The sequence below is a fragment of the Lepidochelys kempii genome, chromosome 19 (genome assembly GCF_965140265.1).
Source record: "Lepidochelys kempii isolate rLepKem1 chromosome 19, rLepKem1.hap2, whole genome shotgun sequence".
NCBI classification, from domain to species: domain Eukaryota; kingdom Metazoa; phylum Chordata; order Testudines; family Cheloniidae; genus Lepidochelys; species Lepidochelys kempii.
In genome coordinates, this window is record NC_133274.1 from 6,807,271 (window position 1) to 6,824,714 (window position 17,444).

Genomic DNA, 17,444 nt, shown 5'->3' on the forward strand with positions numbered 1-17,444 from the left:
GGGGCAGGGAGGCACTAGCCCGGGGGGGGGAGCCGTGAGGAGAGGGGGCAGGGAGGCACTAGCCCGGGGGGGGGGAGCCGTGAGGAGAGGGGGCAGGGAGGCACTAGCCCGACGGGGGGGGGGGGAGCCGTGAGGAGAGGGGGCAGGGAGGCACTAGCCCGACGGGGGGGGAAGCCGTGAGGAGAGGGGGCAGGGAGGCACTAGCCCGAGGGGGGGGAGCCGTGAGGAGAGGGGGCAGGGAGGCACTAGCCTGGGGGGGGGGGAGCCGTGAGGAGAGGGGGCAGGGAGGCACTAGCCCGAGGGGGGGGGAGCCGTGAGGAGAGGGGGCAGGGAGGCACTAGCCCGAGGGGGGGGGAGCCGTGAGGAGAGGGGGCAGGGAGGCACTAGCCCGACGGGGGGGGAAGCCGTGAGGAGAGGGGGCAGGGAGGCACTAGCCCGAGGGGGGGGAGCCGTGAGGAGAGGGGGCAGGGAGGCACTAGCCCGAGGGGGGGGAGCCGTGAGGAGAGGGGGCAGGGAGGCACTAGCCCGGGGGGGGAGCCGTGAGGAGAGGGGGCAGGGAGGCACTAGCCCGAGGGGGGGGGGGAGCCGTGAGGAGAGGGGGCAGGGAGGCACTAGCCCGAGGGGGGGGGAGCCATGAGGAGAGGGGGCAGGGAGGCACTAGCCCGACGGGGGGGGAAGCCGTGAGGAGAGGGGGCAGGGAGGCACTAGCCCGAGGGGGGGGAGCCGTGAGGAGAGGGGGCAGGGAGGCACTAGCCCGAGGGGGGGGAGCCGTGAGGAGAGGGGGCAGGGAGGCACTAGCCCGGGGGGGGAGCCGTGAGGAGAGGGGGCAGGGAGGCACTAGCCCGAGGGGGGGGAGCCGTGAGGAGAGGGGGCAGGGAGGCACTAGCCTGAGGGGCGGGGAGCCGTCAGGAGAGGGGACGCCATGAGGAGGGGACAGGGAGGCACTAACCTGGGGGTGGGGGGAAGCTGTGAGGAGAAGGGCTAGGGAGACACACACGCTGGGGTGGGGAGCTATGAGGAAAGGGGAGGCCTCATGCACTAGCCTGGCTGCTGCAATATCTCAACCATAAATTCAGCAGCAGGTTTAGTTCTCCTCTCCCCTGCAACCTTTCCCCCTTGCTTTAGGAAGTGACAAAAGCATCTTTTTTGTTGATTGTGTTTGACAAGCGTTACAGGTGGAGCACAGGAAGGGGTGCCAGGCATCTGGTTTTCAACTGGAACACCTGATCGAAAAGGGACCTTGGCAGTGCTGTTAAGTCAGTGGGGCTCAGGCAGGCTTCTTGCTGTGTGCTGCCCCTGCCCTGAGCGCTGGCTCTGCAGCTCCCAGTTGCCGGGAATCCCGGCCAATGGGAGCTGCAGGGGTGGTGTGAGCAGTGTGCACTGCCATCTGCCTGTGCCTTGGGGCCAGACATGCTGGCCACTTCCTTGAGCAGCATGGAGCTAGGGCAGACAGGCAGCCTGCCTTAGTCTCGCTGCACCACTGATTGGGAGCCACCTGAGGTAAGTGCTGCCTGGCTGGAGCCTAAACCCCCTGCCCCAGGTTGGAACTCCCTCCTGCACCCCAAGCCCCAGCCCTGAGCCCCCTCCTACACTCCAAACCCTTCATCCCCTGCTCCACCCCAGAGCCTGCACCCCCTCCCACACCCCAACCCAAGCCCAGTAAAAGTGAGGGGAGGGGGAGAGCATGAGTGATGGGGTTGGGCTTTAGAGAAGGGGTGGGACAGGTGCTGGGGCAAAGGTATTCAATTTTGTGCAATTTAAAAGGTGGCAATCCTAAAGGACAGGCAGAAGCTACTTTGCCACCTTAATGTTAAGAGTTTACCTGCACCCCAGCGCAGATTAAAATGCCCTAAGCTGCACTGCAGGTAGAAGGGTAGCCTTGGTCTGGAGCAAATGTGTGCCACTGATAAAGTCAAGAAAATGACTGAATGGAAACAGACATAGGCTAGGCCATGTAGCCCTAGCTACTATACAAAGGAAGTTTGAGTTCTATGAGTGGCTGTTAAGCTGTTTGGGGAACAGCTGCACTGTTCCATACAAACATGGAACAGATGTTAGCTAAGATGGAAATTGCGTTCCTCATCCTTTACATGTTGGTTCTGCAACTGTGGCAGGCTGAGTTGTACGCTTGATCCCCAGGAACAGGTCTGGGCTGCAACATACTGCTTACTCAGCAAAGGTAACCAAGAGAACATAACAGCCATACTCGGTCAGACCAAAGGTTTATCAAGCCCTGTATCCTGTCCTCTGACAGTGGCTGATGGCAAGTGCCCCAAAGAGAACGGGCAGGTTATCAAGTGATACATTGCTTGTCACCCAATCTCAGCTTCTGACAAACAGAGGCTAGGGCCACCATTCCTCTCCATCCTGGACAATAACCATTGATGGACCTTTCTTCCATGAATCTATCTAGCTCTCTTTTGAACCCTGTTATAGTATTGGCCTTCACAACACCCTCTGACACTGATGTCTTCTTTAGAGGGCCACATTTTGTCTAAAGAAGAAATCAGTCTGGACAGAAAGTAGAATCTCAGTTACGAACACCTTGGGAATGGAGGTTGTTTGTAACTCTGAACAAATTATGGTTATTTTCAAATGTTTACAACTGAACACTAACTTAATACAGCTTTGAAACTACTATGCAGAAGAAGTGAAACAAGCACAGAAAGTTTCCTTACTTTGGCAATTTTTAAAAAAACTTTCCTTTTTAGATTTTGTAGTTCACATTCAACACAGTACTTGTGCTGTATGTGTTTTTTGCTGCTGCCTGATTGTGTACTTCTGATTCCAAATAGTGTGTTGTTGACTGGTCAGTTCATAACTGAGGTTCTACTGTACTAAGGTTGGAAGAAAATTGCAGCCCCAGTAGTTAACATGTAGTAACAGCACACTCATGGATTAATTACTGCTGGATCAGGTAACCTGTATGAAAGTCTCCAATATGATCTACAATATATGCATCATGCTGTTTAATTAAACCTTGCCCCTGTGAATGAATTAGTTGGGTAATTTAAAATGCAAGCATGTTGAGGCAGGGACCTGTCTCCATTTCCACAGTGCTGCCTACATGCCATCCAAAATTGGGATATAGGATGGTTAAAGTAGTGTGTACTACCTTTTATAGTTTGGGCTTAGTCTTACTACAAATAGTCTCCTACAGCTAGGAATGCTCAGTCCCAGCTGAGTGGAAAGGACAGAATGCAGAGTTTGAAGACTGCTTTGATTAGTACTTTTTCCTCCTCCAGCTATGTGGTTAAAGAGTGAAATAAGCATGACAGGCTGATCCTAATATAGTAATAGGCAAGGACTGGGCTGGTACAGTTCAAATTTATTGGCAGACAGAAGATGTGCTTGCCCTGCAAAGTGGTCCTTTGCCCATGTCAGCTTTTTACACATTGAACATTTATAAGCAATCCTCCATCCAAGCTTTTGGAGAGTTTTCCTTGCAGTTTGCCAATAAATAAGTCACTATGATTTTACCAGTATATTGGCATGTGAGCTCTTTGGTAGTGGGATGTTCTGTTCATATGTGGGCACCCTGTTGGTACACTTTAGCCCAGCTGCCAGGATCCCTAAATTTTGACACAAAATAATCCAGACAGACTGAGCACCAAGAGCAGCTTTGGAACAGACTCTTTATTTTGCATTGTATCTATTACAGTGTTGGAAACTTAGATACATTTTTAACTCTGAATGTGTATAAATATCTTTAATCTGTACACATCATACTAGTCCACACTAGAGTCAGGTGTATATCCTCACAAGGCCTATCAACCAACCGTGGTACAGCTATAATGTACCTCTAAAGGGCCACACATTGGAAAAATAGCCAGAGTTGTTTGACTTTTATAAACGAAAAGTTAAAAAAAAAAGTTGAATCACTGTTGGCTGTTGATGTGGCTACATCCTGAAGTCCCGTTCCCAGACTTTTGATTTGGGTAAACAGTCACATACTATTCCTCCCCTTTGTGCCATGCTCACTAGTGGTTTCATAACACAACCCACACATGAGCGGATTTAAAAAAAAAAAAAAAAAAAAAAATCAGAACACAGCACCAGCTCCACCCCGGGGGTTTGGCTTCATAGGGGTTAATGCTTTGAGCACTGTTACTGCAGCAGAATAAGCCTTTTAAATGCCATTCCTAGGGCCTTTAACAGTTTGCTTCTAAAAAATGGTAGACATCTTCAGTTTCCAAAGAGGGATCCAGAACAGATGAGGAAAGTTTCCAAAACACTATTCACTCTCCAGTAGCCTTTTCTCCAGCCCAGTATTGTACCCGGGTCTGACAGTTGTACCCATCTCTTCTCCTCTTGTGCTCCCCAGAATTAATTTTAAAATCCTGATCAGTTGTGACACTGGTTGTAGGTCATTTCTTAACATAAAAATATTCAGTTGGATTATTTTGGAGTTTGCATAGACCTGTGCTGATAAAAGGCTTATTCACTCAGGAGTTTACCATATCTGTAATATGGAAGGGTAAGTGGCAAGCAGGAGTTCAGGTTTACTAGAGAAACTAGATCTGCACCTCCAGTGAAGGAAAGGAAAGTAGGATTCAGATGAAGAGCTCCACCTCCTTTAGGGCTCTTTTGAAGTCACTGCAACAGTTCTGTTATGCAGGCAGCTACTGCGTGTTCTGACTACAGCTGCCTGTCTATAAGACACCAAGCACAGGTCAAGTCTTAAATGGAAGGAGGATATATACATCCCTTGATCAACAAATTCAGACAATACAGAGAGCTTATTTGCTTTAGGTCAACTGAAGTAGCTCAAGCTCCACACAGTAAAAGGATGAAATCTTAGCCCCAAACTGAAGTGATAAGGTATTAAAGATGACATTAACGCAGGGCCAAAGGAGAAAACTAGAAATTTAGACTAGCTAATTCTAATGTTCTAACTGATGGAGATACTAGAAGCCTGGGATGCTTTGCACTAAAATGAGTAATTCCAAAGGGATCACTCTGATATGAGTTAGCAGCCTCCTAGCCCCATCATCACCTTAATCTGGAGATGTCTGCCACACCAGTCTCATGCAATTCAGTTTTCAGAAGGAGACTGTCAGGAATGCAAGCTCAGCACTAGTGCTGTTTTACAGCATGGCATACAGGCCCCAACGCTTATGGATTAGGAAATGTGACAATGGAGATTTTAGTCTGTACGTTTGGCTAAGATCCAAAACTTCACTGAGGTAAGGTCCTCACATTTTTTATGACAGGACAGAATGGTACCTACTGTGGGCAGCCTTAAGAATCTTCTGTTTTCTGATAGTCAAGAGAAAGTAGTACTTTGCTTAGACATCACTGGTAATTTGCAACATATTAGCAAGTATCTAACCTGGCTAAATACAGAACCAAGCTGAAGTCCATCTGGATTTAGACCAGTTTAACACTAGAATTTGGATCAGTTTTTAGTACTATACAAGGCCTCTGCATCAATGGATCTTCCATTTTTTGCTACTGCAATGTTATAAGCCCCTTTGGGACACCTTGGTTTGACACTGTCATAGTTGAAGCTTTACTGCACCCTTTAAAAAGGTCAGAACATTCATGAGTTCTAACTGGACTGCTGGGTTGTGAGAACATGCCAAGACAGCTTATGAGAGAAGAGGCTGTGCTGTTTAATGCAGTAGTGTTGAAGAGGCTGGTCTAGGAATAACACCCCCCCACACACACACACACCCAAGAGTGCTTCAAGTTATGATACATGCAGAGATCTGAGAATGAGGGAAGGGATCCAGTATAATGGCACAGATTAAACTTCTTCTAAATACTTTGAGAGATTTCATTGTACCAGTTATCTGCCCTGGTCATGTACTAGAGACTAGAGAAAGCCAAACACTAGCAGTTAACTGTAATTGCATGCTTGCTTGAGGATCCTTCCTCCAATTATCCCTGACATGTTCTGAGTTGATATTGCTTTCACTCTGGGTTGAAGTGCTATTGCTCTAGGTAACCAATACAGAGGAGGTACTGCCAACAGTCAGGAGTCCCTAAACGACAAGAATGGTAAAACTAGTTTTTATAGCTAGCATCCACTGGGTATGCCATACTTGGAGGTATGCTAGATGCGCACAATTACTGAGCAATATAGTATGCAGGAAGTAAACTAGCCTCTAAAGTGTTTTAGGAGCACCTAAGAGATGGTGGTCCGAGAAGATAAGTGTACAAAATAGACCCCAGACCTAGGGGATTTACGATACCCAAGTTGCTGACAGCACAAACTTAGCACTGAGGTTAACTGAACGGGTTGGCATAGTCTGTAGTGCAACCACTGCATGCAGTGCAATATTGATAGGAAAAAAGGCCATAGATTGTTTAACAAAACAGTAATATTCAAAATAAAAAGTAGACCCATAAGATGAATGCTTGAATTTCAACATCTCTTGTAGGTCTACACGGCACTTGTGAGAGCTGAGAAAAATAGAAGCAGCTTACATGCGGGGGTGGGGGGGGATGAATGTTTGTTAAAAACTAAGTGGCACACCCCAGGACAGCATTTGTGGAGGTTCTGGAGAGAGCTTATCTACAGACACTTAGCATAAATTCAACAAGGTTGACATCAGCATGGATTCTCCTGCACTCTGCAAGAGCAGCTTTCCAAAAGCCAAACTTGTTCCCTAATATCAGTTGTAAAGTTCCAATTCAGAAGACAGCAGGAAGTGATGCCCTTTTCACAAGATTTGTTTTTTTGGTTTTGTTTTGTTTTTTTGGGGGGTGGGGGAGGGAAGGGCAGGGTGCAAGATTTTTTTGGTAAACCAAATATTCCCCCATTTTCTATAAAAAGATGTCAAGCTAATTACAAGAAGGAACAATACCTCAATAGGTGGCTTGGGCTTAAGTATTAGTTTCTCTGGTTGCTAAGGGAAGGTTTGAGTTGTAATTTAGACAGTAGTTTACTGCTTTGTGTAGGAATGGCTCTTGCTATCAAGGACAAGAAGCAAGCTTCCTCACAGCAGGAAGATAGTAGGGCCACTCTGAACAAAAAGCCATCCTTACTACCTCTGCAGCTTTTGCTACAAGTTTGTTAGGTAGTTCCACATCATTTCAGGGACCAAAAGTCTCATTTTAAAAAAGCGATCTTGCAAAGCCGATCCCAATGCCTCTTCATGCTGCAATGAATGGAAGAAGCTCCGATGGAGTGAGGAGCTCCATTTCTTTTATATGGTCCTGAGGTAATGCACAGAACAAATAAAACCTTGGGTTTTAAGTGATTTACATCAGAAGACTACAATTGTGGATGAATCAAGATCTTTTGGTTACCTTTTTGCTATTGAGATGCCATCCTAAAGCCATGGAGGTATCAGGCTCTATCCTAGAAGGATATTTTCTCTTCACCACAGTCCTAATATAGTACTCTGGTTCATGTAACACCTCAGATAGCTGACTGGTGGAATAGCAGCTCCAAGAATGTCTCCCTCATCAGTGAAGGGACCACTGGGTCACAGGTGGCTTTGGAACATTTCTCATAAGGCCTTCCACATAGAACCTGTCTATGGAAGGGATACATTACTGCTTTTCATTTGCCAAAGAGGGAGCCTTTTTGGAAGAGTAAAAGCAAGATGGGGCTCAGTATTGACCAGATATCACAGAAAGACACAGCCTCATGGGAGAGAGAGCTGAGGAGGAAGGAAACAGAGTCCCACACACGTCTTCTCCAGTTCTGGGTTTCAAAGTTGTTAACTTCCCTTGGCTGTAGATTCAATTTCAAATACAATATGAATATCCAGAGTCTAGTTGGTAAAAAAAATTAGACACTGAATAGGTTTACCCTAAGCTTAAAATAAGGTTTTATTGATTGTAGAACGGTTCAATCCCACAGTGAATTTTACCATCTCCATGAAACTGATCATATGAATTTTGTTCCTCTGAAGCCCTTCACTTGATAACAGTTCCTATTCAACAACTTATTTCCTACTGATAAACAGCTTGATTCTGCAGATTTAGCCCAACCCACCTGCAGGCTTTCAGGTAGCCTGGCTACCACATTCTGTGGTCACATCCAGCCCCTGAAGGTCTCCCAAACAGCCATGCAGGAGAACAGTCCTTTTTACCCATCCACATTCTCTTCTTACTCTCCACAAAGTGGGTGTCTGCTTATACATCAATTCAGGACAGCATTTTTTAATTTCAATGATCCCTGCAAAGCAGTTTGCTACAGCATCCATTTCTCTTCCAGATCCACTGCTGGATTATTTGCAGATACAGAAAGAGGTGAGAGAAAGGTGTCAGTGCAACAACTGAGCTTTAGGGTACATCCTAGAACCTAAAGTACCGTATGCATGGCCATGGGAAACATCATTGATGCTAGTGCTGAAAGGCCTACAAGTGGAAGGAAAAATAGCAGCAACCCCACCCCCCCGCCTGCCTCACAAAAGAGACAGGAGAAAGAACACCCATGTGTAGAAGCTTCACTTAACCCACAGTTGCTCACGGATATTTTTAATGGGGAAATAAAATCTCTTGAGGCAAGCAAGATTCTTGAATAAGACTGGACCAATTAGATTGTAGGTAGGCTAACCCCAGCATCCAGGAATATACTCTGCAATCATACTGATGGTATTTGAGACCTTAAGCAGAAGGCTAGGCTTGAATTTGAATATAAAGCCAGATTGCTTATTTCTTCATCTTCCATCAACTGCATAAGGATTCATTAGAAGAGATTTTAATTTGCATGCTCTTCTTTAACAAACTACCCCAATACATATTACATTGAACTACACAATGAATCTTTCTTTCATAAAAGTCTCAATACAAAAGACTTCTCAGCAGCTAACCCAAGCTTTAGAAGATGGACAAAAGGATTTCTCCCCCCTCTGTTTAAAGAGAAGAGGGAGGGGATGCACACTAGCCATAGGCATGTGAGTGAGCCACTGGGCTAATGTAAGTGGCTTGTCAAGTAACCTCACAAACCTTAATACATTTTTTTAAAATGCAATATTCAGTTTCATTCTTCACAGATAAATGAAGGTTCCAATTTTAATGTGTTCGCTAGGAGTCCAAGTTCCCTGGTAGGTTTCTAAAGATCCTGCAATGGCACAGCACTCCAGTACACCAACTAAGCTTTCACACGTGCTCCACAAGGCTCTCTAATATTAAATAATTCACCCCAAACTTGAACTGCAGCAAGTGATAAAGGAACTTTATGCATTTAGAGATCACTCTAGCCATAGCCAGCTACCAGTCAAATGCACCGATTTTTTTTTTTTAAATGTGAAGGACTTGTGAAATTAGATTTCTTGATTTCATACAACTGGCACCATGCTTTGTTTCTTACCCTCTTGAAATTCTCAGTCCCAAAGGCATCAAAACTTGCACTTGCTTAGGACAGCAAGAACAGGGAGGGGATGCACTCAGCAAGTTTATTAGACACCTCGGTGAACCATGTTTCCCCATCCCCTTCCCTCAAATCCCAAAATTGTTTGGGTTCTCCATAGCCTATTGTGTTTTATATCACTCTTGGCTAACTAAACTCAATCTGGAAAAGGAGTTTAAGACAAATCTATGTTTGCTTGTACAGTACGTGAGTAAACAGAGGAAAAAGAAGCAGGACAACCAGTGAGTGAGTTCATAGACCATCATTTCCAGGTGTACCTGCCTCACAGTATTCTATTTACATAAATTACAGAAATTTCATATATATTTTTCTCTGAAGCCCAATTAGACAAATATCTACCTATATATAATATATAAAAAATACAGAGCTTTGACTCTTCCTTTTGAAGTAAAATGTACATGATCCAACTGTGAGCAGAAAGTAATCCTGAAAACTCAGGCCCTTTGCTACTGGAGTTAACACCGCACACAATGCTCCTGTCAAGTGTAGCTATGCCCTCCTTCCTCCCCACCCCATAACAAATAATCCACCCCCACCCCATCCATTCAGAAAAAAATCCAAATCTTAATACATGTTTTCATGAAACAAATTTTCAAGTAAAGATGAAGATGGGTTTCACCATTTCAACAGTTCTGTGACTTCAATCAGTAGCAATGCAAGCGAAGCCCGTGCAATGACAGCTGTGCTTCCTCTTTTCAAAGACCACCAAAACATCTCCCCCACCTGTTCACAATTACCATCTTTGGGGTTTTGTTGCTTTTTTTTAAATACCAATAACAGTTCTTTTAAAAAAAAAAATTAATATTTTTAAACAAAGGGAAAAAATCCTTCCCCAGGAAAAGTCTCCCCACTTCTCCTTTGTCCATTTACAGTATGTTTCAAGGGGAACTTGGCCCATGTCCAATGGCGCGGTCCACTGAAGGAGAGCTGTGAAAACGTGAGGGGCTAAACTTTGCTCTTGGCAGATTAGAGTCTTTAACAAAGAGTAAGATGTGCAAAAAAAATTAAATAGATCAACCCTAGCTTCCAGGATTAATATTGTCAGAGAAGAGAATGCTTAACTTTTGATTTGTGTTTCCCCCCCCCCCCCACCCCTACTGAAATTTCATTTAAGTACCCGAGGTAACAAGTGACAATATTTGTGAAAGATCACCACAAATTAAAACAAGAGGTGCAATTTGTTACCTCCGTGTCCTTCCTCCACCTTGGTGCCTGCTTTAAAGACATGTATGCAGCAGCAAAAAAAGTGTAAAAAATAAAATCCCCTTCTTTCCATGAGAGCAAAGCATTGCTTCTAGCTGTTCTTGAAGGAGGAACTGTTTCCTAATGGGTGGCGTGGGTGTTTGCGCCTTCTGTTTGTAAGGAGGGGGAAATGGGACTATAACTCTGGCTGCTCCCAGTTGATTTCTGGCAAGTTCATGGTGTTCTTCCCCATCTGAACACATTATAGCTGGAAGCCTTCCATAGGGGCCTCAGGCTGCTGGAAGATGAATTGCTGCTGGTTCTCATCTACCTGGGGAGCCAGGTTGGAGTCGTCATCCTCTACTCCAAAGTAGTGCTCAATCAAATCAAAGGCCTTCTGGTAGATTTCCTGGTTCTCATGACTCTGCAGGAACTCTATCTTATCCAAGCCTTAGGAAAGAGAAAAATGGAATGTGGCAAGACTGATCAGAACATCCATATTATTCCCTGCCCCCATCCATCCTTCACCCTTTCAACTGTTTGGGGCCACAAGACCACCATTTGTTCAGCTTGCATTTTGCCCACCTACCCCTTCTCCCCCCGCAAGGCCATGCCCCCTTCCCACCTACCCCCCTATTCCTTTTACCCCCCAAGGCCACCACCTCACCTTACATGTGCGTCTTCTCCAGGCACCTAATTAGTCGAGCCATGCTTGTGTGACTCCATAATAAGGTGGGTGTCCCTTCATTCTCTCGTGTGTGGCTGCCCAGGAGTGCACCTTAGAGGGAACTATCCATGGACCACCTGAATGGAGCTTATGGACCACTGGTGGTCCATGGACCAGTTTGAGAACGTTTGCTCTAACACATATCCTGCATTACTTCCTCCTGGGAAGGAGTCACGATAGCAAGGCCAGTGAGAGCCACTTACCATAGGCTTCCTCAATGAGGCTGCAGTAGGGGTTGATGCCTGTGCCACTTTGCTTGGCCTCCTGCTCACCGAGCCGCAGGATATTCTCCAGGCCATTCAGGGCCACTTGAACAATCTTGGAGTCCATGACAGTCAGCAGGTCACACAGAGGTTTGATACAGCCTAGGTTTACCAAGTACCTGAAGAGAAGGCACAGGGAAGACAAACATTCAGTTTATCAGGAAGGAAGGTTAAGTAACAGTGTGGCATGCATTTAGGTTTAAAGGGCCACTGTCAGGTTTAAGGAAATTTGTATTTTAAATATTGCCTAACAGGTAATACCCTTTTCACCATTAGCTATGGAAGCTGGGTGTTTAAATTAGGCACTTTAACCTCTCTCTCAAGAGCTAACAACCAGGGCCCTTATTTACAATGTGTTAGCACTTAACTCCCATTGAAGTCAGAATCCAGATGTATTAAAGGTGCCTGATTTTATATGCAGGCAAGTTTGACATTCTACTCTGGTTTGTCCAAGCTTTGACATTTACTTTGAATGACAAAGTAAACTATGAAACTGGAGTCATCTGTATCACTTGTTTACAGTCAGATGCACTTTTTAAATCCCAACAAAAAACTTCACTGGAATTAAAAAAAAAAAAGATTCCCATGGGTCTTAAATTTTGCAGCATATCTTTAAATTTAGCCTATAGTTAGCCAGGTATTTATACTCTGATACTGTGAAAGATTTATACCCAACATCTGTTTAAATTTAGACTTGCAAAATTATTTGTGCATTTCCTACACAAGCTGCAGAAAAAACAAAGTTACCACCACTAACTCACCTGCATAGAGTCCATATTACATTTTTCCTGTGTAAAGCACACAATACTGACAAAAAGTGATAGGAGCACCTTGTAATGCTGCTGCTGCTATTAGATGCACACTTAATAAATTTTAAGGACACAGAAATGTATTTTGAATGAAGCAGAACAGAAAGGGTTTAAAACCCAAGAGCAAGTACTAATGGATTAGGAAATTAAAGTACTTCATTGGGTTTTGAATTGTACCCAAGCCAGAGTGTCAGCATATACACATGATGCAAACTAGATACTTCCAGAATTATACTGCATGGCCAACATGCTGAAGACTTGTAAGTACATCCTTTGCGTGGCACAAGATTTTTAAATCAATACTGTTTATGCTACATTTGAGGTGTGTTTTAGTTATATAAAACCAAGTTACACTAAGCTATAGCTCAGACTTTGAATATGAACAATGACTCTTCTGGTTCTCAACAGCTACAGTCTCAATGGTGACTGCAGAAGCAGCATCAGTAAGTTATCCCTACTTGAATGGCTTTACAGCAAAAATGTATTCTCTTCATTGAAAGAATTAGAGCCCAGGGAAAGCTAGATACATGCTGGATCTCTGAATACATCTTGGAGCTTCTTTCAAGGCCAAGGTAACCAGAGGAGTCGATGGACGGATGGCCACAAATGCGGATGGCAAACTGATTGTACGAAGTTGCTATAGCTTCATGGAGTCAGAGACAAACTACAGATAAAACAGCCTCTCAATTTACCTGATCTGCTCTGGGGTTCCTCCTGATGTTGCATTCGTGATGGCCCAGGCTGCCTCTTTCCTTGTGCGGAATTCTGCTTTCTGTAAGATTTCTATCAGCACTGGGAAAATGTTTGCATCTATGACTGCCTGAAGGAAGAGAGAAGCAGCATTTAGAACAGGCCAAGTGACTCCTAAAAAGGTAGCAGGCTCCAGGAACAGAAACCTATAACCTTTTCAGTATCCCCATCTGCTTTCCCTACCATGTCCTGTAAGTGTAAGATTAAGTTTACAGTCCAAGAACTTAAATCTCCTATTATTGCACCAATACCACAGGAAGTCTTTGGTCACTGTGTGCATCTGTTTGGATATAAGCCCTTAGAAAGGATAATAATCAAATGCTGTACACCCATTGAAAAGCACTATTCTAAGTGTACGTCTGAACTTTGGAACCACAATGAAGAGGCAGATTAATCCTCATCTCCCCAAGCTCACTCAGTGATTAGACATTTAGAGCATGTTTCAGACCAGGCTCCATTTGTGGGCACAATTAGCGTCACTTAGATGTCTAAATATCATTGTGGGTGCAGTCAAGTAGGACACTAATTGTGCCTGCAAATAACTAGAGAAAAAGGGAAGCCCAGGGTGTAAAATGTGGCCCTTAAAACACCAACTAAGAATCACATAAGCTTTGTTTTAATGGTGCTCCGTGGATCCAAGAGTGCTGCAGGTGGACCTGCCGAGGATTCTAGAAACTGTACCTGTATCTGAGCCCTGTTTCCAGCTGTGATGTTAGAAATGGTCCAGCAAGCTTCCTTCCGGATAGACTCTTTGGGGCTGCTTAATAAATGAAGCAGGCAAGGCAGAGCTGAGCAGTTCAAGATCACCTTAAGAGAAGAGTACAGGATAGGATGACACCGTTCGCCTTCCTCCGCTTCCATATAGTGGATACTTTCAGCACATCTTCACTGAATTCTTATGGGGAAGAATATTTTCTTCCAACATTTTCCAGAAACTCCTGCCACTGAATGAGGTGTTCCATTCAGCAGCAGCAGGAAGAGAATGCTTTTCCTATCCCAAAGAGGCATGTGTAGGATCAGACATCCCAATTGCAAAGTGTTCTACCAGGAATGCGCTGTATGTGGTTCAGGAGGTAGACAGAAGACAAGCCTCCCTCCGCTGCATCCTGCTCCTCATCTCCTGTTGTAGCAGAGCTCAAGGAGGAGGCAGCAGCAGAATGAGTCATCCCTAGAGTTCTTGGATGCTGGAAATTAGGAATTTCAATGACTGGAGTCCTGAGATTTGTTTCCCTACACACACATTGGCTACAATGAGATGCTCGTATACAGTATATTTTTCATAAGCACCAATACATAGAAGGGACTTTTGTTGCAGCTAAATCTTGAACCATTCCATCATGGCTCAGTTCATCTTATGGGCAACCCTGCAGGTTGAGCCATTCCTGTTTTGATTAAGGGGTGGGTTTTCTAACCTAGATTTCATCTTCTAGTGGCAAGTCTAGAAATCTGAGCGCAGATCTGTCATGAGATCTTTACCCCATCGTCTTAGTAATAATCTGGGTTTTTATCTGAGACGTTTTAAATGCTCCCTCCTGCTCAAACACTGAATTTGAGAAGACCTAGTAACATCCCACTCACCTGGGTCTGGATGTCATCACCTGTCACAATGTTGCCTACAGCTCGCAAAGCTGGGGAAGCTACTTTATAATCATTGTGCCTAAAAGAAAGAGGAAGGGAAAGAAACATCAGTCCAAGCCCTTTGCAACAGAATCCCTCCACCCTCCTCACCCCCCAGCATCACCCCCATTTGGTTAAAATCCCACCATCAGAAGCATACAGCAAAACGTGTCCAAACCAAAGACTGTCATTGAAAGAGCAAGGATTGTGTCACCATAAGAACATTCTTTATCCTCTTACAACCATAAGCTTCATCATGGACCACTTCTTGTCACCTTCAAATCACTCCTAAACTTTAGTCTTTCATGCCCCTCCTCACTATTGTGGCATCCAATTAACAGTAATTAGAACACTCCTGAAAATGCATTTATTCTGCAAACCCTCAAGATGCAATGCAAATGAAAGCCATTTGCATTAGACAACACAAAATCAACAAATCTAAAATAGAGCAATGACTCTACAGATAGTTCGATGGATTACAGGAGTGTCAACAAAAGACAAGTTTATTTGGAATGTGCTGTATTTATTCGGTTATTGATCCTTTTCTTCTAACATTATAATAGAGCCAACAAAAGATTACTTTAAGCTTCCACAGATGAGTTTTAAAGCATTAGAGCAGCACAGAGCGTACGGTCTTAGTCTGGCATCAACACCATAGCCTTTGCACATTCATGGGTTAGACTAGCTCTCAGGACCAGCATTGTCTTTCTGTATCATGCTCTTCCTAGCATAGGGCACTACAGCTACACTTCCAGCACTATACAGAGACTTTTCCCCCTGTCCGATAGGCCAGCACAACCCATGTCACATATTCCCACATACCCATCGATACTAGATAATCCCTCTGACACAAGCAGCCTTATTTTTCCGCTTCACCTTGATAAGCAAAGGGTTAACGAGACAAACCCATATTCACATGGGCTGTTCAGTCCAAGGTCTTTGCCTCTTATGCAGGGCAACACACTTACATTAACAGCTCTACCAGTCGCCGACACACCCCAGAGTCTATTACTGCTTGGATTTTCTCATTGGGGCCATCTGATAGGTAGGAGAGTGCCCAGCAGGCATCTGCCAGCAAGTCGGAGTCACTGCTGAATAATAATCGGGACAATACCGGCAAGCAAGGAGACACCTAAAAGAATAACCAACAACCCCCACCCCGGAGAGAGAGTTTAGAAAAGGTTCGTTGAGAAGCGGCAAGGCAGCTGTGTGTGCAAGCATGCCAAATGTCAGTGTGTGTGACTAATTAACTGGATGCCATCCTATGGGTGGGGTTCTCACCTAGATTTCTAAACCTACCACAATTAACAGTACCAAAGAACTGGTTCAACTAACATCAGAAACCAAAGTTTCCATTCATACATTTGATACCTAGGACCTTACATATATTGTTCAGGGGCCAGTTGTCTGACAAAGTGTTAGAGTCGTTGATGTAATACGGATAGTTTTGGATACACAGATTCCTACATAGTTCACATAACCTTGTAGCAAAAGAGATTCAAGTTACAACAGGGCCTCTCCAACGCTCACTAATCCAGCATATAGGGGTCATCCCTCTCCAAAACTAATATCCAGTTATAAGCTTTTTACCATTCTTTATAAAATGAGCAACAGCTGGACTGTTTGCAGCTTGGATGACAAGCACTCTTCTCATGTAAGAAAACCACCTCATTTCCTGCCTCTTTGATAATCTTCAACAGCCAGTACTGTTGACAGGGACCCCCAACAGTCACCACCATACTTGGTAACCTATGTAACGGTGCACAGCCTTACACATACTTCTAACTATCCATCACTGCAGCTTCTTCAGCCTTATCAAGGGAGTTGTCAAGTAACAGACCTTAACCACAGTGTTAAGCAAAATAGGGAGCAAAGATCCTCCAGTCCTGCTTAATGTTCATGCTGTTACTGACCATCTTTTTTAGATGACAGGGCACCAAACAGAAGGGGTATAGAGAAGAGAAGGCCTTCCATTGGGTAATAAGTAAGTCTGCTGTGAAGGATTTCTATATTTTGAAGTTTGGTTTGTTCCAAATTGGAACAAACTCCAAAGTTCTGCGTTCTCCACTAAAGAGAATGGAGCCCCAGCTCTGGGGCAGCCTGCATGGCCTAGATCAGGGGTTGGCAAACTACAGCCTGGGGGCTGGATCTGGCCCCCGAGCGGTTTTAATTCAGCCTTCAAGCTCCGCTTGGGGAGCGGAGTCTGGGGCTTGCTGTGCTCCAGCCAAGGAGTGGGGTCAGGGGCCGCTCCATGCAGCCCCCAGAAGCAGTAGCATAGCTCCTCTCTGGCTCCTATGCTTAGGGGCAGCCAAGAGGCTCTGCTCCACACACTGCCCCCGCAGCTCCCATTGCCTGGGAACTATGGCCAATGGGAGCTGCAGGGGTGGTGCCTGTGGATGGGGCAGTGCATAGCAGAGCCACCAAGCCATGCCGTGACATAGGAGCCAGGGTGGGGGAGGGGACATGGACATGTTGCTGCTTCCAGGAGCCACTTGACGTAAGTGCCACCCAGATCCACCCCCCACACACCCCAACTCCAATTTTGTGAGCATTCATGGCCTGCCATATAATTTCTATAACAAGATGTGGCCCTCAGTCCCAAAAGTTTGCCCACTCCTGGCCTAGACTCTGGGGTCCCTGACTCAGACAGTCCACCAGGTGGACTACCAAGGAGCCTAGGGATGGAAAGCTAGCAGGAAACAGGCAGGTTTCAAAAGCTACCTAGCAGCCCTTGTCCCATCAGGCCCCCGCCTTATTACCAATAG

The 17,444-nt window shown here is 45.2% G+C and overlaps 1 protein-coding gene across 2 annotated transcripts in view; it reads right to left on the reverse strand.

Moving 5' to 3' along the window:
- Positions 1-3,617: 3,617 nt before the first annotated feature.
- KPNA6 (karyopherin subunit alpha 6) overlaps positions 3,618-17,444 on the reverse strand; it is a 42,462-nt gene continuing 28,635 nt past the window's right edge. For both annotated transcript variants that reach the window (XM_073317865.1, XM_073317866.1), the window contains exons 9-14: positions 15,648-15,811; positions 14,641-14,719; positions 13,744-13,869; positions 13,005-13,132; positions 11,444-11,622; positions 3,618-10,963 (exon numbers count right to left, since the gene is read on the reverse strand). In XM_073317865.1, the coding sequence (XP_073173966.1) occupies positions 10,776-10,963; positions 11,444-11,622; positions 13,005-13,132; positions 13,744-13,869; positions 14,641-14,719; positions 15,648-15,811 (864 nt within the window). In that variant the 3' untranslated portion in view covers positions 3,618-10,775. The remainder of the gene's footprint in view (positions 10,964-11,443; positions 11,623-13,004; positions 13,133-13,743; positions 13,870-14,640; positions 14,720-15,647; positions 15,812-17,444) is intronic.